We start from the raw sequence: 26,253 nt of genomic DNA, 5'->3' as shown, positions 1-26,253 counted from the left end.
ACTGTATGACACAACAGCTGTACTAGAGAGATGGCAGGCCCTTCTAGTGTACAAACCATATGGCACAACAGCTGTACTAGAGATGTCAAGCCCTTCTAGTGTACAAACCATATGACACAACAGCTGTACTAGAGATGTCAAGCCCTTCTAGTGTATAAACTGTATGACACAACAGCTGTACTAGAGAGATATCAGGCCCTCCTAGTGTACAAACCATATGGCACAACAGCTGTACTAGAGATGTCAAGCCCTTCTAGTGTACAAACCATATGACACAACAGCTGTACTAGAGATGTCAAGCCCTTCTAGTGTATAAACTGTATGACACAACAGCTGTACTAGAGAGATGGCAGGCCCTTCTAGTGTACAAACCGTATGACACAACAGCTGTACTAGAGAGATGTCAAGCCCTTCTAGTGTGCATAAACATTGAATATAGAAGTTGTACTTGAGATCTATCTTTGGCTGTTTTTGTATACAAACAAGGAGAACAATGCATCTGAAGTTGTGTGATAAAGCAGCTTGCTAATTGTAATTTTACACAGGTTCAATTCAAAACATGATGTTATATCATGTAGAAAAAGATAGAGATAACAGCTTATCCACATGTTTGTAAGATAATCCTCGTACACATAGGACCAGTAACTGTACTGGTACCTTAAAAGGTTTCAGGTTCTTATGATTAGTCTACATGGCTTACACAACTGACACAGTGTTTGCACCAGAGTGGTGTTGGGTCCCTCTAGTGTACCAAACATTAAGTATAGCACCTGTTTTAGATCCAGCCTCACATTTGACAAACATGAGAATCCTGTGTCAGTTGTCTTCTGTTACAGACCAGCCACTCTCATACATTAACCCAACATGTCTTCTCTCCTTTAAGTACAATGTTTTCCAATCCTAGGTTAAGATTTCAGTCCTTAGCTTGTTTGATAAAGTCTTGTAGAACTCCCACTAACTGTGAAAGCTGAGCTTTAGGTATGTTGTCTGGTATTACCAAATTTTCTAATTCACAATGGGGGTCCACATCTACTGTCAATGTCTGAAATAAAGCAAGTTAACAATTTATTTACTGGTAGTGTAAATTCATAGTTCTCAAAATCTTGTTTTTTTCTTTTTAATTTAGCAGGTCTGATGTTTTATACCATAAAAATTTGCAAGCATCACTGCATCACGTTATATTGCAGTGAGATATCTGTGAACTGATACATCAAACATTGGGATGTTTCACTGATGACAAAAGATATTATTACAATATAAACAATAGAGCAGTTTGTTTAAATCGGTTCCTTATCCTATAAGAAAACATCATAAAGTTTGAAGATTTAACATTTTCCAAGACCATCATGAACTTTTCAATGGATGTTGAGACTTTTTTTAACAATATAACATCAAAGTACAACATGCTAACAAATCTGATGTCCATATGACAATGGGGAACATTTTAGACTAAAAGATACAGTGTTAAATCCTCATCATACGACTATAGATACATGTAATGAGGTCAGTCATCATACCGAATTTGACACCTTCATTACACTCATCACAGTTAATGGCATCCATGTATATTCCAGGGGATTAATGTATACTTTAGATATATTAGATAATACAGGTGATCTGATGCTTTCATTACACTTATCGCAGTAAATGGCATCCATGTATATTCCAGGGGTTAAGATTAGATATATAAGATAATACAGGTGATCTGATGCTTTCATTTCACTTATCACAGTAAATGAAAGGCCTTGTGTAATGGCATCCACATATATTCCAGGAGTTACACTTCCTTATAATCTCGGTTCCTGTTGATGATCATAACTCCTGACATTTTGAGGAAGGAGGTGTCTACCTTTTTTCATATTCATAAGAAAATGGTTTATCAGAGAGTAAAATGAGAGAACGGATTCTGTGTACCTTTCCTCGTTTTCTGATGTTTCCCTTGCCACCACGTGTAGGGTTCTGGATGGGGCTTCCTCCCATCGACATTATTATCTCTCCGGGTCTAGCTGCCCGCTTCATATTTCCTGTCATTGGCAACCTGTACAGCAGTTTAAACAAATAAGGATGGATATATGGTTATACAATATTTCCTGCCAATACAATATTTCCTGCCACTCACAACTTTAAACACACTTTCTTATAAAATATAACAATATTATACAAGAGAGATTGGTTTCCTTTCATACATACAGTGTAAGATTGCTAGCAATCTTCTGTTTGGTGTCTAAATCTGACAGGACTGTGTCTTTCTCAAAACATTGCATATTCAAAAACATTGATGTGAAACATGATTTGTGTAATTAAAATTTGATATTTTTGTGAAACACTATCTACATCTCTTTCCTATTTGCTATAGTGATATGATATCAATGAAGATTAGTGAATAATTTTTCTATTTCTACAATTTCCAGAGATAGGAAAAAGCACTTTTCTAGACCAAGACTTACCGTGGATCAAATTTGGGTGTAACAAGAGGAGTTTCCCAGCCCGTCGCAGCCATACTCCTCCCCATGGCAGGAGTCTTCATCCTGTAAATAACCAGAGAATAGAAACATAAAAAAGACAAAAAATTGAGATGGTCAGAAAAATAGAATTGCAGTTCAAATGTTAGATATGTCTCAGCTATCAGAATGCAGGTTTGATATAGATTTAACTGAGTTTATCCTGATGCACTTACATATGAGACATTGGTGTATTCAATGGAGGTCTCCCTCTTCTTGATGCCGTCCTTGGCTGAAAAAAGGCAAAAAAAATCACATTAAACAGGACATGGTAAGGAAGTTAATTGTGCTGGTGTAGGAATGACTTTGGATATAGATTATAACAAGGCAGTATTCAAAGCTTTTCATGAGTACATTTTGATCTTGCATCAAACATTTCAAAATGAATCTAAATCCAATTAGTTTCAATCAACTTCAAAAACTAGTAAGAATAACACTGAAGACTAAACATGTATGGTAATCAATTTGACATGTTTTACTTTGAATATATAGGAAACTACCGGCCAAATACCGAATGGTTCTTCAGAAGGAGTTGTTGGAAGAACAAGAGATTCAAAGGGCCTGTATAACATCCCTGTTCTGCAGCTTCTACAGAATTAATCAGAAGAGGTCTATGATCCCAAGTTTACCCCTTCTTTATAATATGTATTGTATATGTTAAAGGTACAATCAATAAACTCATTGTTTCTTGGTAATGGAGCTGAAGTCATTTGAAGATGTTCAGACATTTGACTCCTATGGGTCAAGGTCAAATCAAATGAACAAATCTGATATTCATTTATCACAGTCTGCTGCCTACAGTCACAATATCAGTACCCTGAGCCACTTAGATGTTGCTAAGAAGATGTTAAAATATGTTTATCTGAAAGAAAATTAATTCCTGGGACCTCAAAAGTAATATAAGGTCATTTATTTGAACACACTTGCTAGCCCTGCATGTTACAAGCCAAATGTTATGACTTAGGGCCTCTATAAATATTTCATCGACATTGATATAGCTCTGGGACAGAACCAACAGCTCTCTTCACTTGAGCCAGATGCTGAAGCCAAAGGCAAAGAGCGAGGCAGTGTCAAGAGACTGAAGAAAGGTCTTCAGAAAGAAAACAGATACCACTGACATAACGTAAACTTTAACGTATCTAAAAAAATAAGATATTTTTATGTCATTACCTGTGCAAATGTGGGGCCTGGTGTTGTACCCTCCTCCTCAGAAATCGTTTCAAATACATGTGGTTGTAGATGTGATCTATAAAAGACAAAATTACATAGAAACACATGTAACAAATTAGCTAATAATGAAATAAAACTATGTTAGAGTTGGTAAATATAGATAAAATCCTTGATCATCACTGACCTGTAATGAGTTTGGTGTGGTATCAATGAAACCGGCAGGATCACCATTCAGTATATCAACTGAACTCTAGAAGTGATCAAACATTTCAAAGCTAGAGCCTATTTTAACTAAATCTTAAAAATAGAATATCTTGAAAGAGTTCTTGCTATTCCCAAAATCTATTAAAATTTCATCTTCTCATCTAAAAATGAAACAAAGTATCAGTAATACAAATTGAAAAGGTTCTCCTTACTTCAGTGCTACATCTTAAAGAGCAACTATCTACCAAAATTTGTTTGCAATAGTAATTACTTTTTTGAGAAACTAATTTAAATATAACTTCCTAAAATTGTAGCTGTAAATGCCAATGCCCAGGTCTATGTTGCTCTCCTTCCTCTAACACAGTCAGACAAAAATAAAAAACACAATAATAGTGACTTATATACTTATCTTAGTCCTACACTCTTTCTTCATACTCCCCAAAATACATATTACATTTTCAGACACTTCCACCACGAATTCTCTATGTACAAATCTCAAATGGTGGTAAAATAAAAATCGTCATAAAGATCTATACACATGCATGTTTACTTACAATTTTCCAATTTTTCTAGCTGATAAGGCCACAGAACTCATGCTTTCCTCTCGTATATCCAAGTGTTTCTCTGCTAAATCAACAGTACCACCACAGCCTGGAAAGGAAACAACTTTGTGTACTACAAACATTTCCTTCATCAGATCTGGCTCTTGTTATAACTCAGAATTAACCTACTTTTTATCTTTAACATACATGTAAAGATGTCATACAATACAATTATAAGTATAAGCACATAAGTTTAGAAGTCAAGCTAAATACACACAAGTTCCTAGTACAGTTCAAAATACCAACCATGGTATCAACAAATGGTAGTCAAAATTTGTATATATATGTACTAATTAATCTAAAGAAGTACTAATAATTAAAATATACATACTTATAAAATCTTCAAGGGTCATCTTCCTGACAGCCTGTAATGAGTATGCAGGTTTTAATACTCAAAATAATTCATGCATCATATAGTATTGATGTGGAAATGGTCTGTAGTTTTCAAGACAAGTATTATTACTTCAAACTCCAGATTTGTAATTGCATGTCTATATATAGACAATGTAATATTTTTCATACTTTATACATAGAACACATTGAAAGGTCTACAAAATAATAAAAGGAACAAACATACATAAAGTTTTACTGATATAGAATATATTTACTACTTAAGTGAATTACAATTGGCTCTTAAAGACGTTTTATAAATAGACACAACCAATTAACTGATTGTAACCAAGAGTAATTGTTTAAATATTAGAGATGATAGAAATAGATCTTATAACAAATATATGTAAGAGAAACTGATAATGAATATAATACAACAAAAAGAGCAATTTGGGGAAGAGGCAGGGTACTTACATCATGGTAATTACTGATACCATCGATAGGGAAGGAAATTTGATTGAGTAAATATAGTATGTCTTTAGAGAATTCGGCCATATGGTAAAGTAAATACACTTGGCAATGGGGCCCACAGGAACCCCAGGAAAAGTACTGACTATCTATTTGATGTGTTTGTTTGGTTTATTTATTTGCTTGGTTTATGACTCCATTTACAGAAAAGGTGATGTCTCCTTGTAGTAGTGAGTAGCTATATATTAATACATACAGAAATAAAAACAAACTGATGACTGACATCTACATATATGGATCTACAATATATTGTTTTCGCTATTAACATATATATAACTACCTTACTTTACAACATGTGAAATGCCCATCCTATGCCAGCTAGAGCATTTATAGTAAAGTGACATGCCAAAAGCCATAACCACGACAGCACAGACTGCTACTTTTTCTGAGTTTTCAGAGACATACAAATTAACATGGACAGTGCATGTCAAACGACATGTCTCAGATGTTCATCGGAGGTTATGTAGGTAAACAAGGTATCAATTCATACTGGTTGTGGCCCCTTTAACTTATGTCAAATACTGAGTATATTTCCATGACTAAATCAAACATCTGTATCTCTGAAAATCACTGACTGTAATGAGGAATACAACACCTGCACATAATCAATGTGTGTACTACTTGCACCATTACAAGTTCCAGTGCAGGTACTTACAATAGGCAGTCGGGATAGATCCCATAGAAATTTCTTGTCGATCAAGCTCAGCATGTTCTCCAAATCTTTGTCTAATTTTTTGTTCTGTTCATTGACTGAAAATAAAAATGAAGTCTTAAGCAACAATTTTTTAATATGATGCATATATTTCAATATTGATATTTATTAATTACATTTTGCCTGTAGTGGCATATGAGAAATAGGCAATTTTTAAAGACTTATTTTTATCTATACATATTCTCACTGCATTAGTAATAAATGTACAAGAAATATGATATCAGCATTAGTGATTATGAAAAGGACAACTGCTTTTAGAATAAAACATAACACTTAATATCTCTTGGGAGTAAAATAGAGGAAATTCAACTTTCATGAAAGATTCTTGTGTGCATATCAGAAATTTGCATATATAGCAAGATTACAAAGGACATGACACAGATTTTGTCTTAATTAGGAACTCATACAGTTGTATAGAAACAAAGGAAAATAAAGCACTTGTGGATACCTCTAATTCTTAAATCTTGTAAATAGACATCTAATTTCTTGCTTTTCTCTTCCTCTGTCAACTCTTCTCCAACACTGTCTACTTTGACCTTGGGTTTGGATTTTGCGTTCTGCAATCTTGTTGCTCTTTTCTTTGGCATCTTCAGAATACCTGTAAAATTATAAATTATAAATAAATAATTAATGTTTATATATTGTAAACATTTCCATAGAAATGATATTTAATGAATACTATTGCACAGTTATAGGCACAGTATGAATAGGACCAAGATAAAATTTTGGTTATATTTATGTAACAGAGGTCATTTTTCATCTCAATGCCTCAGCTAGGAATCGAACCCGGGACCCCTGGCTTACTAGTCTGACGCTCAACCAATCGAGCTAAAGAGAAGTTCTCTCTAGCCGAGTGGTATATTGCGGCTAGTATTTTACCAGGGTTACATACTCCCCCTCCAGGAAATAACTCGTCCTCGAGTTTCCAGGGGTTACAGCGATGCCGATGGGGCATGGCTAAGTACTAATCCCGGGTCCCTACGTGGGCGCCAATGTAACAGAGGTCATTTTTCATCTCAATGCCTCCGCTAGGAATCAAACCCGGAACCCCTGGCTTACTAGTCTGACGCTCAACCAATCGAGCTAAAGAGAAGTTCTCTCTAGCCGAGTGGTATATTGCGGCTAGTATTTTACCAGGGTTACATTTAACCCCCTTTTATACTACATGTGTACTATACAGATAAAAAATGATGAAAGCTTCATGGATTGTGCGTGAGTCCTGACTTGAATAAAAATGTATACCTATATGCCAGGACTCTGTGCAATATTTAATTTTTTTGGCAGATTGTTCCAGAGTCCGAAGGTTTGAGGTAAAAAAATGGTTGTGTGTAACAGTTTGTGACCGGACTAGAATTTACCGAGGTACTTATTTCATGTTTTGGGAAGGATTGAGACTTTATAATCTTAACAGATACTACTAGCTAGGCCAGAAATGATTTTGAAAAACACAATAAGGGAAGGGTGGTATCTAGGGTCTTAACACATTTGTCAATTTATGGATTAGAACATTTCAGGGGGGCTGTCTGTATGTTCTTAATGACTTGAAGTGTATCAAGCTGCTCTTCATTGAATCGTTGTTATTCACCCAAGGCCTGAAATAATGCTGCAATATTCCAGTTGGGTGTGTGTATATGTCTTACAGACCTGTTCTTTTGTTTTCATGTTCTGATTGGAATTAGATGTTATATGTTCTATCCACACTTTTCCGATATTTATCAAGCCTGCATTAACACCAACATAGAAGTGACCCATATGCATAGCCTAAGCTGTGCCACACAATTTTTCCATAGTGTACATATGCCTTTGTCTCTTTAACCATTCATGTGTACATGTGCAGTGAAGACATGGTTTTTGAAGAAAGTGGTAACTTTTAATTTCTTCTTGATGTCATTTCTGATTATGAATTTTGGGGTTACACAGTTCAATTTCTACATATGCATTGCAGCATTGAAAACAAATCATATTTGAAGGATCTTATATTATAGCGTTGATCTAGTTATGGCATCCTAATAGGCTGGCGCTAGGTGAATTTTACTTTGCAAATAAACAGACAAAAGGGACTTAAACAGTCATTACCAAGCACTGAGCGACTTCACTTCAGTACCAGTTATAATTACAGAAGTTGGGAACTGTAGAACGATACTAAGACCGCTGGGAATAGCATATACCAATGTTGAGTTGAAGACAAAAGCTAGGCCTGTACTATGTAGACTTTAGTTAAAAATTACTGTAGGATGAACGATATATCCATACTACTTGTAATAATACAGCCGAGTAGGCTAGGCTAAATATTATTTGCGTGCAACGAATACCTATGTATAGCTGTGATCATGAAATGTACATGAGCGTTCGTCGTTATATAACATAATTTTGAGTAACAACTTCGTGGTATTAACTTATATCAATATCTTAAATAGAAAGAAGTAAATCATACCTTTATTCCTCTCTATGTGTCCTAATGCCTATTTCCGCGCTTGTGTTTTGAATTATCCTGTTCTTTATCAAACGGAAGCTTAAGTTAGAGGTATCTGTAAAACGTTTCAATGACTAAGATATCGTACCGTCACATGATCAAAACATGGCAGACCTGCAGCGAGCACATGGTGATGTTGATTATTGACGTATAACAGATAATGATGTTCGGATAAGTATGTGACAGTTTTACCAAACAATTACCGTGTATTGTGTTGCGAAATCTTGCTTTTTAAGTCATAAAGATACACTGGTGACTAAAATGATTCTTCGATATCGTACGTCATAGCAATGATTGTAAGGATTCGGACTACCTATCCATGATTTTACATTGTCTAGGTATCGACCGCGACCAAGACAATAATAAAGTCGGGGATAGATAGTCTGAACCCTTCAGACTTGGTAATGAGACTATTCAGATTCGGTGCTAACACTAAGACTCAACTGATGCTTGTAAGACAGCAACATCAGCAGGTGCATTCATTAATTGTTCAAACTAAAATTAACCAAACAAAATATTATATCTGATAATGATGAAAAACAATTAGATTTCAGACATGCTGAATATTGCTGTTACTTAAATAATTTAATGTAATGTCTGTATATTTTATATACATAATATACTTTTTTGATATAATTGTGTTTGTTTGCACATAAAATTTCATCTTTTAATAGGAGAAATGAAATTTATTGAATCTACTGAATGTATGTTCTTCTAGTAGTAGTGGATCGGTCAGGCCTGCTATCAAAATTGAAAGTCAAATTTATTGAACGAAGATAGACAACTCTTACATGTACTGCACTGCTGACATCAAATGATTCTAGCTAGCCTAGATAGATGTGAGTCCTTGTTTTTGACTGAGAGAAATCACCACTGACTGCCCAAAGGGCCAAGTGAGCTTATGACGTGGTGCAGTGTCTAGTCTGTCCATCCATCTGTCTCCTGTCGTCTGTCCAGCGTCATTTCTTCCATTTAAACAAATTCTTCTCTTTAACTAACAAACCAAATGTCATGTTATTTGCTGGTAGATTGCTGAGATAAACCCCAGAAAAGTTTGTGAAAAGAAATTACCTTGACCCTTATTCAAGATCACAAGGGTTAAATTTGTCAAAACCTTAAAACAACTACTTCTGGCTAACCAAAATGTGCAGAAGCATGGTATTTGGCTGACATATTCCTATGATAAAGTCCAACATAGTTTGAGAAAAGAAATGATGTTGGCCCTTATTCAAGATCACAACAACTTCTTCTGACTATGAAAAATGTGCAGAAGCATTGTATTTGTGGTTTAGTTTCCTGGGATTATGACTGACAATGGTTGCAAAAAAAAAATAATGACCATGACTCATATTGAAGGTCACAAGGATAAAGTTGCATATTTGGTGGAATGGCATTTTTGTGGTCAAAGCCCAACAGATTTTGTGGAAAAAAAAGAAACAGCATTTAGTAAAAATCCTCATCAAAACTGTCACTGTTTAGAGATGAGTATGAGAAGGTTTCTGTTGTTGAAATTTGTTAAAATGGATTGGATGTGCCCACTTTGAATGCAAATGGTGTATATGTCAATATAGGTGTGTTATTATCACTGATTCTATTTTTGATGAACATTGAATACCAGGTGAGCGATGCAGGCCTATTGGGCTTCTTCTTACTGTATGTCTTATTTATATATTTTGAACCAATGATAGCATGTGATTTATATGTTTAGAGAATTGTGTAAAGGCAGAGTTAGGTTGCTCAATCAGTTTAGGGTGACAAAAGGTGCCAAAGAGTGGAGCAAGATGGTGTAACATCCAAGTTTTAATTCATTATACAAAGTCACTCTGTGCAAAATTATCTGATATTGACAATGGATTTCAATTATTGAGTAACTACCTTGATAAAATTAACCAAGGAATAGAGCCAACATCATTACTCTAGTGTAGGTTCTGGGTGTTCCTGATATTCCTGATAGCTTACACGATATGCTGGACCGTTGAGGAATAGGGACAAACTAGATCATATGTGTGACCTTGCTTGACCTTCTTTAAAGGTCAAGGAAGGTCACCTACATGATTTCCATTATAATGTCACATGTAAACTTGCTCACACTTTATGTAATTCCGGAAAATATTTTCTTATTTGCAATGACCTGATCATGATGAAGCCAACAAAGTTCTGGGTGAAACTGGCTGACAATACTAATAAGATGATAACCAACTTACTCTGAGCTTGTTGCGATTGATATCCTGTGGAGCTTGATAAATCTAATTTTTTTTCATTATTAGTATGTGCAGTAAACAAAATCTACAGTGCGATAATGATAATGGAGAACTCAAATTGCTGCTGCGTCAGTTACAAAAATCTTTCAAAATTGTACAACAATGTGTATCAACCTGGAGTTTGGTCCTGACAGAGTTAAGACCACATGTTGTGACACTGAACAACCTAACAGAGCAGTTCTCCTCCTGCCACAGTGTTACAAATATTCAACTGACAGCTCTCACATCACAGTTACCTGATGTCAAAGATAAACTGCTGCACAAAGTACAACAAGAAGTTGATGCCAAACTTGTCATCATGCAAGAAAAGCTGTAAGTCTTATTCTTGACTTTCCTGTAGCTTAAACACATGATATTACATATTTAGTTTTTGATCTAGTTAATGGAGTAATGTCTGTTGCAGAAGAAAACCTGTAACCTCTTACATTGGGAAATTACATTGGAAGAAAAAAAAGATATGCATTGTATCTTTTTCATATGTGTATAAAAAAAAATAAAATAACAATATGAAAATAAACAAAAATAGGTGGACATGTATATAAGTTTAATTGATTCAGTGTAGAAATATGCTATTTCATACACAGGGACTTGGCATGAATTCTGACCCATAGTCCATATGTATGTATTATTGTGATTATAATACATACATATGGACTGTGGGTCAGGAATTCATGCCAAGTCCATGTGATTTCATAGAAAGCAAAAAAGAAACAGCTTTATTATGATATACATTAGAATGTGTATTATTATGAACTTATTGATGTTTTAAGATACTACCATAAAGTCAAGTGATTTTATCAAAATATCTTAACCATTTTTTCCACCCAGGTCTACATTACATGAATTATGTGGAAAGATCTCAAAGCAGTGCAAATATTCCACTGATTTATATACAAAGAATTGTGTTTCGCTTGACTTGATCACTGTAACCTCAGGATCTGCCACCAGGCCATCAATAGCAGACATGCTTGAATGGCTTCAGGATACAGAGCAATTGTTTCTACAGAGGTAACATTCTATTGATTTGATAAAACCATATGTTTTAACATTTATTTTGCCTTGGTTGAAAATTTGTCCATTTGATAAGTACATAAGGTAGTAACATGTATGTGCTATATTTTTCGACATGATGATTTTTATCAGTGTCTTTGTTGATTTACAATGCATTAGATATTTCAGTTAGTAATAAATCGATATTTTGAGGACAAAAATCCACTTAATTGAAAAAAATGCAGGGGTCTGACAGATGATTTAAATGTCATATTGATCAAACAGAATAGACATACATCGTTAAAAAGTAGCAGAGTAGGAAATAGTATAGCGGTACTTGTACGTGACCGTAACTCTCACCTAATATAAACCATGGCAGTGTTGCAAACTTGCTGTTTTTGATGCAGTTAGCATCAGATATAAAGTATGAAAATGGAAAGATACATGTTATCAAATCATGATAATAGTATATTGACTGTATAAAAAGTTGCTGGCTGTAATGACCAAACTAAGACGAGGGAAGTTGCAATGTATATGATACTAATGATTTGTATATTTTGTTTGCGGGATGTAGATACTGGGCTCGGGTTCATATCCTCGACCAGTTCAGACTGGAGGACAAATCTACACACTTGCCTGATAATACTACCTGGAATGGTGATGATAATGACATTCAGAAACAGTTCCAAGGTATTGTAAGGATTGTGGTCACATCATCTACAGTGTGGTCACCCTTTATACAAGTTAATAAATTTGATGATACACTATCAATATTTTTTTTAGAAAGTTTTGATCATGTGTGCTGAACAATGGGAAACACTCCTTTTTCACAAAATTTTTTTATTAACAAGAATGACATTCCTTTTTTTGGATAAAAACCTAATTTAAGGCATTTATCTGATGTCATTATTAAACATGTTTATCACAGAAGAAGTTGTCTCCCTTGCAATGTAAAATTATGGAAATATTTCTTGTTTCAGAGAAGATGGTATACTTGACCTTATTTCTGGAGGAAAAGCTTTGAATGGAAAATGGATTGATAAACCCACAATGGTACGTTTCTGCTCAGTAGATGTATATGGTATAAATAAATACCAGAAACAGGACTGCTGATTACCAGTACATACTAGAAGTCAGTCTGGACACTGATCACAGGTATTACTGACACTATATCACAGACTCCAGGAGGTCACTTTGGAGTATCCATATTATAGCAATGAAAAAGGATGTATCAGATGTTCAATACCAAGATTTCCAGTACAGTTTTGTGATGGTAGAACTTGATGAGCTAAGAACCAGATAAAACTGCCAATCTATGTATTGCAGAGCTACAAGAAGTGCAGGTATGGCAGATGATGTCATAATGCACTTATCTTGTGTGGTCACTTTTAAAAATCTTGTCTTTATTGAGTACTGAAGAGTTTAATCTTTTATATATAATGTATTTTTATGATTGATAAATAATGAAATTTAACAAAGAATAAATGTATGTAAATGAGGCTTTGAATTTTCATTTACTGTATGCGAGTTTGTTGTGAACTGAAAAAAATCCCCTATATGTCACCTTAATTGAAATCCCTTCTTTCTGAGGTCCATGGTCATCAACAATTATCTAGGGATTTAGACATAATCATATATCATTTGTTTGCCTCTTGGTGACCTCAATCTTTGTTTTCAAGTTTGTCTGCAACATACATGTAGCTTCTTAACTTTGAAACAAATGTTCACTGGTTTGCATCTTAGGAAGGCAGTGTGTTACATCAATTACATCTTAGGAAGGCAGTGTGTTACATCAATTACATCTTAGGAAGGCAGTGTGTTACATCAATTACATCTTAGGAAGGCAGTGTGTTACATCAATTACATCTTAGGAAGGCAGAGTTTTACATCAATTACATCCTAGGAAGGCAGATTTTTACATCCATTACATCCTAGGAAGGCAGATTTTTACACCAATTTCATCATAGGAAGGCAGTGTGTTACATCAATTACATGTGTTACATCAATAGGAAGGCAGAGTTTTACATCAATTACATCCTAGGAAGGCAGATTTTTACATCCATTACATCCTAGGAAGGCAGATGTGTTACATCAATTACATCTTAGGAAGGCAGTACATCAATTACATCTTAGGAAGGCAGTGTGTTACATCAACATCTTAGGAAGGCAGTGTGTTTTTACATCCAATTACCAATTTCATCATAGGAAGGCAGATTTTTACATCAATTACATCTTAGGAAGGCAGTATATTACATCAATTACATCTTAGGAAGGCAGAGTTTTACATCAATTACATCCTAGGAAGGCAGATTTTTACACCAATTTCATCATAGGAAGGCAGTGTGTTACACCAATTACATCTTAGGAAGGCAGTGTGTTACATCAATTACATCTTAGGAAGGCAGTGTGTTACATCAATTACATCCTAGGAAGGCAGAGTTTTACATCAATTACATCCTATAAAGGCAGATTTTTACATCCATTACATCCTAGGAACGCAGATTTTTACACCAATTTCGTCATAGGAAGGCAGAGTTTTACATCAATTACATCTTAGGAAGGCAGTATATTACATCAATTAGATCTTAGGAAGGCAGAGTTTTACATCAATTACATCCTAGGAAGGCAGATTTTTACACCAATTTCATCATAGGAAGGCAGAGTTTTACATCAATTACATCTTAGGAAGGCAGTATGTTACATCAATTACAACTTAGGAAGGCAGTGTGTTACATCAATTACATCTTAGGAAGGCAGAGTTTTACATCAATTACATCCTAGGAAGGCAGATTTTTACATCCATTACGTCCTAGGAAGGCAGATTTTTACACCAATTTCATCATAGACAGGCAGAGTTTTACATCAATTACATCTTATGAAGGCAGAGGTTTACATCAATTACATCCTAGGAAGGCAGATTTTTACATCCATTACATCCTAGGAAGGCAGATTTTTACACCAATTTCATCATAGGAAGGCAGAGTTTTACATCAATTACATCTTAGGAAGGCAGTATGTTACATCAATTACAACTTAGGAAGGCAGTGTGTTACATCAATTACATCTTAGGAAGGCAGAGTTTTACATCAATTACATCCTAGGAAGGCAGATTTTTACATCCATTACATCCTAGGAAGGCAGATTTTTACACCAATTTCATCATAGGAAGGCAGAGTTTTACATCAATTACATCTTAGGAAGGCAGTATATTACATCAATTACATCTTAGGAAGGCAGAGTTTTACATCAATTACATCCTAGGAAGGCAGATTTTTACATCCATTACATCCTAGGAAGGTAGATTTTTACACCAATTTCATCATAGACAGGCAGAGTTTTACATCAATTACATCTTAGGAAGGCAGAGGTTTACATCGATTACATCCTAGGAAGGCAGATTTTTACATCCATTACATCCTAGGAAGGCAGATTTTTACACCAATTTCATCATAGACAGGCAGAGTTTTACATCAGTTACATCCTGGGAAGGCAAAGTGTTACATAATTACATCATAGGAAAGCAGAGTATTACACTAAGTACAACTTAGGAAGGCAAAGTGTTACATCAATTACATCTTAGGAAAGCAGAGCATTATGTCTATATATACAATATTCTTTACAAAAATACAGAATAGAGAATTTAGAATGGTGAAATTCAGCATTTTCAGCTTCAGTTGCACAATAAAAAGAAAACAAACAGTATAGAAAATGTTTTAAAACAAGTATAAATGATTTTATTGTTGTATTTTCCTTAGTGGATACAGTATATATATGGATGGAAATGTAAACAACTCATCTATTGAAGCAAGTAGTACAAATCTCTTGCCACACAACAGAAATTTTCATTCTGACTGCATTAATATTTTCTTTTCTCTAGACCAATGCTGTCATCAGTACACAAAGAGACAGCTGCATTTGTTTTTACTTGTAATAAAGGTTGATATCTAGAATTGTGATGACAAATATTAATGATTTATACTGTTTACTCTTAAACATAGTGAAATTAAATAGGCTATATTTTTTTTCCTCTTGGTTGGATTTTGATTTGACATCAAATGCAGTATTTCATTAATTTTAATAATAATGGAGATTTCAGCTATCACAGACTGTTTAGTAAATAACATAACATTTTATGAATTATATACAAAAGTATATTAGATCATCAACGCATATATATTGGTTGATTTATTCATGATAATATACTGTTATCAATAACAAGGTTTTAATAGATTGTATATATATATCTATATATATATATATATATGTATACCTTGTATAAAAGATGTACAAGCATCATTCTATATCTATAAAATATATAGAAAACAACATAACACTCATGAAAAGTTTTTCTAGTGTTTCTAGGCCAATGCTTATAAATACACCACAGTAACACACAGATTTTGGAAAATAATTTCCTTCCAATCTTCAATTTGTATTTCTTAAAAATATATGAAAATCAAAATGAATCTATGATTTTGTATTTGGCAAAATTTATCAGATATGTATGATATTTATTTATTTCTTTAAAGATACATGTATGCTGTATAAAATATGGTACAAAATGTATATAGATTTTTTGTTTTTAATTTATTGTGTACAAGTCTGACACAGCACCAATCTACACTTTATACTTCTGAAGGGAATAGGAAGTCGAAGGTCGAGACCATTAAACAATTATATCATCCACATTCAAAAATATCAAGTAACTGGCAGAGTGAAGAAGATAAAAATTTGATGATGGTTCACCATAGGGTTCAGTTTTCCTGAAAACTAAATTGATATTCTGTGTATGTTTTTCCTCAGGAAACCATGTAAATTTGATCATACATATTCTTTTATCTCCAAGACTGCAAAGACAATCACTTGAACATTACGTGTTATAATGCACCATAAAATTTACCTTCACAGCATATCTAGCTGTTAGTCATCAGTATATTCCACATGACTTTTAATACAAACATCATCAAAATACCAAAACTCAGAAACAAAATATAGCAGCTTTGATAACTATAGGTAAAGCATGAAGTCCATGACAGAAAAAAAACAACCAGGGCTAAGAATTTGGAAATAATGAAAAGTATATACGTACCACGTACACATACACTTTTTTCAAAATATACTTCATGGTGATGTCAACCCATTAGTGGCCATAACAACAGAGAAAATGGCACCAAAGTTGATAAGTATATAAATGCTGTGAAAACCTTCATTAGCTCTAACAACATTTTGATGTTGTCCACATTTTCCACAAATCAGTCATCAGAGTCTGAATTATTACTTTGAACTTCCCAGTTTGATCGTTTCTTAGAAATGTTCTCGCCTTCCTTGAAGGCACGTTGTAACTTGAGAAATGTTTGTACCATACGATCAGAATCGTTGTGGCCCTCAAAGTGTTGTTGTGCCCTCCGCAGTTCTTGCTTTTCCCGATCCTCAATAAATGATTCATGGTGCTGTTTTTCCCGTATTATCTTTCGCTCACGATCCTTTCAATAAAAGCAACATGTTATTAGGAAAACATGGTAGATCTCTTAAAGTATCTTGTCTAATCCAGACCCCAGACGATGTACTTGGTCCCGATAAGGTGTTCAGTGATTAGCAGTGATCATAATTATGTAACAGAAGACATTATTTATTTCAGGGTCTCTTAGGGTTTGAACCAGAGACCTCAGGCTTTCTAGTCCCGCACTCAATTAATCAAGATAAAGTTCTCTCTAGCTCAGCTGTATATGGCTGCTAATATTTACCAGGGTCACAATTATCACAAAAAATGTACTGAATAAGTAGCTTTATTATTTTGACTTTAGATAAATACTATAGTACACTGGTAATGATATATCATGTTGTTAATGTGAATCATCCTACCTTGAGTCCTATGTCGAAGGGGTCGCTGACATGGATGAGGGGTTCTACCCTATGTTTGGGCTGATTGTATCCTGGAGCAGGGGGTATCACAGTATCAGGGGGCTCGATACCAGCATTTCTGTAGATCTCCACAAGTCTGTCAAACACATAATTGTTATAGATCATTTTTCTCTATAAAGACACTTGATTGCATATCAGTTTTTCATGATTGTTGATGCTGAGTCTTGCAAGTGCTTTTCATTAATTCTACAATGTGTAAAGCTAAAATCAAGGGGCCCATTTACCTGTCCTTTTATATATTGTATTGTTCTAAACCAAATGTCAAAATCCCACTCATACAAACTTCAATCTCTTATATCTGATATCTGCAGCTTTATATGTAATACAATGCATACCAATTTAAATCTGGCTACCAGCATGGAAACAGTGAACATTTTAATTTGCTATTTCTTTCTTTGTTTTAGAGCACTACAAAACTCCTTTTTAATTTGCAGACTCTACACAAAAGTAGAATCTTAATGAACAGGAAAAACACCTTTCTGTATCATACAAAGGTCAGAGGTTATCCTCGAAATGTATTGGCCAGATATCATTATTTCGGGTTTTTTGATTAAACAGAAAAAAATGATTATAACATTTTATCAACTTAGAACTCTGTGATCTTGAATGTGGTTCAAGGTAATTACCTTTCATGAACTAGGTCCATTTTCATCCTGAGAATTTACTAGCAAAATGGTTTTTGCAGAACAATTCATGAAAAGCCTGATGGATGACAGGTTAATGAAGGCCATGTTACAGCAAATTTAGCTTGCTTCAAACCAGACAACTAAGAAAAAAGTACTTACTTTTTATATCGATCACCTCTCCTCTTTTTTACCTCATCCCAGCTGGGGAACATGTAGTTGCCATGAAGAGGTGGGGTAGTTTTGTAGCCCTTGAGAGGTGTCACCTCAGTATAGCGCACCATGGCTCCATGTCCCCGGGGACAGTGAAAGTATCGCTTACCCTTAAACACTCCATTATGTACGGAGTTCACTGTAGAAGTAGAGGAAATGACACTTGGTAAAATAATCTCTCTTTCATTATTAAACAAATATTTTTTGATAATAGAATAAAATTTGAACAAAGAGAGGCTTGATTTATAATTACATTTGCATCTGAAATGAAGCAATGACAATGAGTGTTTGTTTAACCAATCTTGCGAGTTAGAGGTTTTCATGTCAGTTTGATAACCACTTCAGCAGAAATAAAGCATTACCGTTGTCATCAAGCTTGACCCCTACATACAACTGTGGGGCGATGGAACTGTCATCAACAACACCTACAAACTTCACTGTGCCTGTAAATAAGAAACAATCTGATGTTAATATGTAGAAACAAAAATTAACATACCACTGGAGAGGAACCTCTTTCTCTCCCTGTTTTAGCTCCAAATACAAATGAATATGTTTCAAAACATTATATATACATTTATCAGCTGAAGAAAAATACAAGGATACTGAAGAAACAGCGGATCATTCACTTTATTAATAAGTCATTTTCTCTCTTTTTGGATACCATAGATATTTTGTTATAAATACAGGATCACTGGGAAATGATTTGTAGAAGAAGAGTGATGATTTTTTTACATGTGAGGTAAAAAAACATAAAAAAATATAATAGATTAAAAAAAACCAGCCCCTCCCAAACCAAACCTTCCCCCACCCTGTGCTGTGTGTGTAGGCCATACATATAAGTATTATTTTTGTTACATAATAAAATACATATTTTTCTTTTGAAATTTCAAATGTTTGATTTTGAATGTCATTCTGATCATAGCAAATAATGCATGATTAAAATTTTGAATTCTTTGCCAATACACAGCAGATGCATCAGTATGTTAGAAACATGAACCTAATAAACACTATTAAGGTACTTAGGGGCAGTATGGTGGATAGGATTTTGAATTATAGAACTTTGTATGGAAGTCACAATATTAAATGAAATAGATAAATTGGTAATCTTTTAACTACTGTCTCCACAAGGTGAGAATTTCTCCAGGGTTGAATTTTTTATGGTCAAAAGACTAAAAGAAATCTAGCCTTTTAATTTTCTCATTAATATTCTTTTTTTCTTCTTTATAATATTCAAAATAAACATTGAATATGGTCAACATTCTTATAAGAATGATTCAAATAAGCATAAAAATTCAATTCATCAGCTTATTTCAGAACCAATTTTTTTGTTTTTTTCTTACTTCTTTTATCTTCCACTTTTTGACATCCAGTTACAATTATAATACAGACAACATTTTGCTTTAGTTAACAAGCAACAGTCTTTCAAAGTATGGAATCAATGAAACTGTGAATGTGAACAGCATTAAACAATTAGAATAATTTTGATATTTTGAGGACAAAACAAAATTAATGCTGTCACATAGGTTAATAAAACTATCGATGTTTTGATCTTACAGTACATTCACTCAGTCCCTTTCTCATTAGGACTCATCAGTAAATTTACCTGGATATTTGTCTTGCACCATAACACGATCACCAATTTTACATATATGACTGTGGGATGGTACAGATGCTGACCCACTTGCACGACTCATGGCTGGCTCACTAAGAAGTTCGGTGGCGTCGTTGAAGTTTTCCTTCCAGAACCGTCTACATGGTCCACAGGTACACAGGAAGGGATCCACATCAGTCTGCAGGAGTAAGATGAATTTAGTACAGTCTTCATATAATTTTTTTTTTTAGATACTACCTGCTCCATCACAATATTGGTTAAAATGAAATCCCTTTTTTGGACACATCTAATGTTCATAAACATCTCAACACTAGATGCTCACTTACAACATTATGACATACATGCCAGGTATAAGTCCATCAAAATTTCAATATCTGGACCAAGGACTGTAATTGCATCCACTCTTATTCAGTTGTCATGAATAAAACTTGGTAGTTATCTCCCCTTATACTTATATTCTCTTGCACTGCTATACCAAGCCAATGAATATTAAAATAAATCACTTGAAGATGTTTTATAGTTTGAACTGTTATAACATTATTACCTGGTTGGTTTTACGTCTCTAGATCCATCCCTTAATATATATCCTTTCTCCCCCTCTCTCCCCCCCCAACCATTTGGCTTCCTGCATTAAATTTAGAAATAGGAGAACACACACAGTCTTCTTGTTTCTTATAAAATAAACCAGACTGCAGATTCCTATCTGTAAATAAATACCAGTTGAAATACTTACAAGTTTGTATCTTTCAAGTACATCCATCTTGTATAAATTTACGACAAGATATCAATATGGTCTGTATCAAAACACCATTAAATATTTCCTATATGGTCTAATACTGGTTACTAGGTTTGATGATTGATGACGTAGGGCTGTGGAAGTAGTTTATTTTCCATCCCAGAATGAACAAAGCCATGTTTACAAGGGTTTTACTGTTTAAACATACACGTGTTAAAACTTGATTTTTCAATACTGCCAAAACCTTTTAACTACGTTAAGTTTTGCGTGACCAGAAGTGAGACGTGGGTCATACCCTTTTGCGGTCTTAAAGCCTGAGAATATACTGTACAGCTTATAATGCAGCATCTATTCTCGGCCATTCTTGCGTGAAATTCATAAAATTAGGGCTACCACGGTCAAAATTAAGATTGGGGATTTCCAACATGTTCGTTGTTTCAGAATTACCTCATGATGTTGAGTATTCATGATTCCTTGTGAATGTATCAGACGGTGCTCTTTTCTAGAGAAATTGTTTTATATCACATTTTAAATGGAAAGGGATCTCAGTGTAGCGTCTGTTGTCAGGCAGCCATAGCACCTGTTCACTTCCGGTTGTTAAGTCGCTTAAGTTTTCAAAAGAAATAATTAGGCAACACATCTGAATGTTCAAACTTGTACTATTCACTATATCCCGAAAATTATATTAAATTGAGGTAATGCTCCATCAAGTGTAAGCATATGGAAGAGGATGATTGACTTTATGCTAATCCGGAAGTAGTATTCGAAAATTACAACTAAATGATCTAAGCGGCATGCCAATTTTCTGGAGAGTGTGACCAATGCCTGTAAATAGAAGTAGTTTTTATGGATCTTCCAAACGTTCATTGAAAGTGAAATTCTCAAGATTATCCAGGTAATCTAGTTTTACAGTTTAAACAGTTTGTAAAAGACATGAATGTAAACATACTTTAGATTTTTAACATGGAAGGAAAACATGGCAAGTTAAACCTGTGACTGTGTGTATCATGAATTGCCGGTCTATGATTAATATGAATCGGGTGATAAGTATCAGAGTCAGAGACGATTAATCATACAACGATAGCGGATTCTGATTGTTGCGCATTTTTTGGACTTGATATATGTTTCTAACAATGGAATGCTGTGTAACAGTTGTTGATATTTTGTTGAAGTTGATAATGAGAGGCCATCATCAGACTGGTTTGTAGAAATATTTCCTTTAGCTAGATTTTAGCTGGAAACTAAAAGGTCGCTACTTCGAGCCAAAGTAGGGGTAAGCTATCTTTGTTACTACCCTTTACTTTTATAGATTTGGTTCCATTTCTCAATCAACGGAAGGAAGCCATAATTGCTTCCTTAAAGCTAAGGAACCTAGGTTGTCGATATCTTCGGGGATAAAGAATTTGTGAGGAGGGGAGTATAGAAGTTGAGAGTTCAGGCCACCTTACTATAGCTTGGATAGTTGGATTTGACCTTTAGTCAAGTAGTAGAGTGTCAGGATAGAGACTAGTCCGATGTATTCTGATGTTTTATCAGCTTTTTATATTGGCCTGGAGTCCACGAATGTCAGTTGTCTGGCCCTATATAAAGTGAGATGAATAAGTTATCCACACTTGGGTTGGCATTGAAGCAATTATTGTGAAAAGAAATTGTCATTTTTACATGCATATTGCACATGGATCGAAAGGTCCTTTCAAAGCCCAACAGTTGCAGGATCGTTTTCCTTGCTCCTTCCTATAACAGTTTTATTTCATACATCATTGAAAAGTTTACTGTTAGACACTGTTGATATTTAGTGTATTTTCCATTGAGGAAAGTAAAAGTAATGCAAAAGAAAAAAAAATGGAATTAATTATATTTTATTGATAGCCATACCTCTGTTGGTGTTTAGAAACAATTTCTGTTTTAACACTTTTTATGGTTTTCTCTTGTTTCAATTTCTTATCCTTCGAAAATCACTGTATTTTGGAAGCTTCAGAAATGATGAAAAGTTAATATGAGTAACTAATTCACTAAGAAATAGTTTTTTCTTCTCAGTAAAAATGACTTTGAAGTGTGGAACATGGAAATGTTTTAATGGGGAGCCTTGAAATTAAATTCTCTGTCATGGCTAAGCTGAGAATTCAAACCAGACTTAAGACTGGCAATAACAGTAGGTTAATCACAAGATACTTTTGAAACAAAATAGAAAATAATATAGGTTTATACTAAATATTGATGAGACCACTATCTGACTCCATCAGGTATATTATGAAGTTTTAGCTATATCTTCAGTTTACTAAAGAGTATTTCTTTAACATGGTAAGCTATTGTGCTTCCCACATGTAATTTGCTAAAATTGTTATGTACTGTAAGCTAATCTTCAAGATCAAAGCAAAATATCAAAAATCAGTTGCTATGAATTAGATTGATTTTCATAATGAACATTTGTTGCTTTAAAATGATGACTTTTTAGCTTGTATACAGTTTATTCTGTCTATGTGTAGGGTAATGTACACAGCTACACTTTTGTATTACATGTTTATCAAACTATCATAAAGTTTTGAATTCGATGATTAGGTCATCTTTACAAAAAGCCTTGCAAGCTTTTTAATAACTTCACATTGCAATAAAAGCAATTACAGGAGACATGAATATGAAAGTTAATTATAGACTGGTTTAATTATCTAGGTATTGTACCATATGCTTTGAATAAAATGTCCAAAATTGTTTTGGTCTATGAACAGTTCATTGCTGCCCAGTGTCCCTCAAATGCGCTATGGTAAGCTCACTTATCATGACCAAATTAGTAACAAGATATGAGGCTCCCTATGGGATTTAATTGGAGATGTTGCTTTTAGAATTTTACAATGGTGGGTCAGACTTTGTTATGTTATGTCAGAAGTTATGTTAATGAAATTGTAAAAGAAAGTTTGTGTACTGTAAATCTTACCAGAATTTTGCAGAACTGGAATTGCGGATTGCAGCAGAATGCTGCCTGTGCAGTAGCTAAAATTGTTTTGCCTCTTGCCAAAGATTGGTTGAGGGGTGACCAAGTGGGATATAGTATTACCCATGTCTGTCCGTTCTGTCCCATCCCATTCAGAGCCATTTAATGTCAATGATATTATGTATATATATAGTTCAATTAGATGAGAACATTGTGTATCGTTTAAATATGTGAACATAAAAGGCCAACAAGGCAAATAAATAGATAGCTGAGACACGGTTTGAAAATGTTAGCGATAATCAAGTTTATTTGCCTTGTTGGCCTTTTATGTTTACATATATATGTGTATATTCATATATGATATACGTTCAGTGTCTAGAGTGCAAAACATACCTAGATTTATGTAAAACCTTTTTGATATCAAGTAAAGCATTTACAATATGAAAAAAGAAGAACAGCAATGACATAATACTTTTGTTCAAGTTTGTGTTTCAGTAGTATGTTATAGTAGGGAGATTGAGACAATCTATTTAGGTATAGAGTCAGTGATATGTATGCACATTTCAATGTTATGTAATTTTGTCTTAGTATCATGAACTAATTGTTTGAGTTGCACCATGTAAGACTAATGGTAGTATGTTTAGTAAGGGTTGTTGTTGACTGAAAAGCGTGTTAATATGTTGTATTCTGGATTTAGCTTTAGAAGTATTTCATATAACCTGATAAGTGCACAGCTACTAAATAACAGGCATGATATACTGTATATATACTAAATGTCAACTGGCCTCTAGGTATAAATGTCATTAGGAGAACCATTTAATTAGTCTACAGTAGTGTGTAGTAGTGTACAGAAATGTATTGATTTACTTACAGATGTGTTATGGGATTAAATCCTGTATATAGTATCTTTTTTGTTAGCCCAAGTCACAGCTTTTTCTTCTAACATTTTGATGACTAGTATTTTACAATAGCATGAATTTTGTAGAGATTTTAGGAAACAAGTCTGAGATGATTTTATAAGACAGGTTTAATCATATAAAATGAAAACAAATTTAATCTTCTGTCATATAACTCACAAAAATTACATTTTGAAAGATTTAGAAATTATAATGTGGAGGTCAAAAATCAAATGTGGGCAGTTATCTTATTTCACCATTTTCAATTCATGATGTAACATCACTCTCCACATTATGACATGACATTCAATTTCTGACTGGCAAAGTCAACAGAAAACACTCCAGGGTGTATTAAACTAATGGTGTCATTGTTATCATCCCACAGATCACCATCTAGGTCCTACAGAATTTTTTTACTTACTGATCTGAAGATATTTTATTATATCGTAACAAGATAAGAAAACAGGTCAATGGTACCTACCGTCATGTTTTTCACTTAATGTAGCAGAAAACACTGTTGTTATATAACTATATTCCTTATACACACATAAGACACTCAGCTATTTTACAGAGATGTTGAGTCTGTTTCTGTAATTAGTTAAAGATAGACTATACTTTTTACTTTACATGGGGATGTATACCAATAAAGGATGTATTAAATGGTTTAACCGAGAAAAGATTGAGTTACAAACGTAATCAATAGATTCCAGCGCCTGGCCATTGATTGTAAAAGAGAACTGTGTATATGATGATAACATACACCATTGTTAATAAGTATTACATAAAAACGATTGTAGAAATATGCTACAGCTGTAGTGGTATTTTATCCATAGTCTGATCCATTTTTGTCCTGGCTGATCTTTGGGAAATAAACATAGCTAAAAAATTTAATAGTACCAGTAATCGTTGAGACAAACAGTTTTTCTGTAATTTATGTTTTTTTATATTTTAGCAACAAATTTTCTGGGATTTTGAAATACATGTATAAATTCAGGATTGATAATCATCATTCATAATTTTAGAAAAAAATATTACACTTTAATTAGGTCACTATTTATACTATACCTAGAATATAATAAAACTTAAAATAACTTTACTTTAAAGACTTAAAGAATATATAATCATTAGATATATATCTTGTGTTGGTTAATGATATGTTATTTATGTATACATTATTTTCATAATTTCAGTAGTGTAATATTGAATTTAATGTAAATTCTATAGCTTTGGGGGACAACTGGTCTTACACATCTGTACACTGAAGACAAACCAATACAATACAACAAAGGAGTACATATGTACATGTAAAGGTCGGAAACTGTAAACTGTCAATAGTGGTTATGAAGTAATGCACTTTTATTCAGATGGTAGGAGAATTGAATACCTAAGTAGAGAGCGAAACATTTACATGGTCATGCTTCAACGCATCTGTGTCATGATTACTGATCTGAATCCTGTAGTATATAAAGAATGAATTTAGGAACACTAGAATTTCGCCGACATCCTGTTGTGGACGTGTACTGCTATGGAAATATCACTTTCATCTGTCAT

The 26,253-nt window shown here is 33.9% G+C and overlaps 4 protein-coding genes across 4 annotated transcripts in view; 2 read left to right on the top strand and 2 right to left on the bottom strand.

Moving 5' to 3' along the window:
- Positions 1-356: 356 nt before the first annotated feature.
- Positions 357-6,634, bottom strand: LOC132557516 (borealin-like). Its single transcript, XM_060222009.1, has 9 exons — positions 6,496-6,634; positions 5,991-6,085; positions 4,809-4,842; positions 4,430-4,526; positions 3,672-3,747; positions 2,678-2,733; positions 2,448-2,528; positions 1,915-2,038; positions 357-1,042 (listed from the first exon to the last, which is right to left on the bottom strand). The coding sequence occupies exons 1-9, from the start codon at positions 6,632-6,634 to the stop codon at positions 914-916; spliced, it is 831 nt and encodes a 276-aa protein (XP_060077992.1). The 3' UTR covers positions 357-913.
- A 2,003-nt stretch (positions 6,635-8,637) lies between these two features.
- Positions 8,638-13,270, top strand: LOC132557508 (AFG2-interacting ribosome maturation factor-like). The gene is made up of 5 exons (XM_060222004.1): positions 8,638-8,695; positions 10,788-11,093; positions 11,610-11,789; positions 12,346-12,461; positions 12,752-13,270. Exons 2-5 carry the CDS (start codon positions 10,789-10,791, stop codon positions 12,793-12,795), a joined length of 645 nt encoding a protein of 214 aa, XP_060077987.1. The 5' UTR covers positions 8,638-8,695; position 10,788; the 3' UTR covers positions 12,796-13,270.
- Positions 13,271-16,259: 2,989 nt separating this feature from the next.
- On the bottom strand, positions 16,260-21,389 carry LOC132557511 (uncharacterized). Its single transcript, XM_060222006.1, has 6 exons — positions 21,325-21,389; positions 20,133-20,319; positions 18,892-18,972; positions 18,479-18,668; positions 17,634-17,769; positions 16,260-17,254 (listed from the first exon to the last, which is right to left on the bottom strand). The coding sequence occupies exons 1-6, from the start codon at positions 21,343-21,345 to the stop codon at positions 17,024-17,026; spliced, it is 846 nt and encodes a 281-aa protein (XP_060077989.1). The 5' UTR covers positions 21,346-21,389; the 3' UTR covers positions 16,260-17,023.
- A 309-nt stretch (positions 21,390-21,698) lies between these two features.
- The window catches only part of LOC132557506 (probable phospholipid-transporting ATPase IIB), a 32,731-nt gene continuing 28,176 nt past the window's right edge, over positions 21,699-26,253 (top strand). The window contains exon 1 of the mRNA XM_060222001.1: positions 21,699-21,772. Coding sequence (XP_060077984.1) covers positions 21,699-21,772 — 74 coding nt within the window. The remainder of the gene's footprint in view (positions 21,773-26,253) is intronic.

This window comes from Ylistrum balloti, unplaced genomic scaffold, assembly GCF_031769215.1.
Source record: "Ylistrum balloti isolate Yb309-2 unplaced genomic scaffold, AGI_CSIRO_Ybal_v1 Utg370682, whole genome shotgun sequence".
Lineage (NCBI taxonomy): Eukaryota > Metazoa > Mollusca > Bivalvia > Pectinida > Pectinidae > Ylistrum > Ylistrum balloti.
The sequence above is the reverse complement of the archived record's forward strand: the minus strand, read 5'-3'. Positions and strand labels throughout refer to the sequence as shown.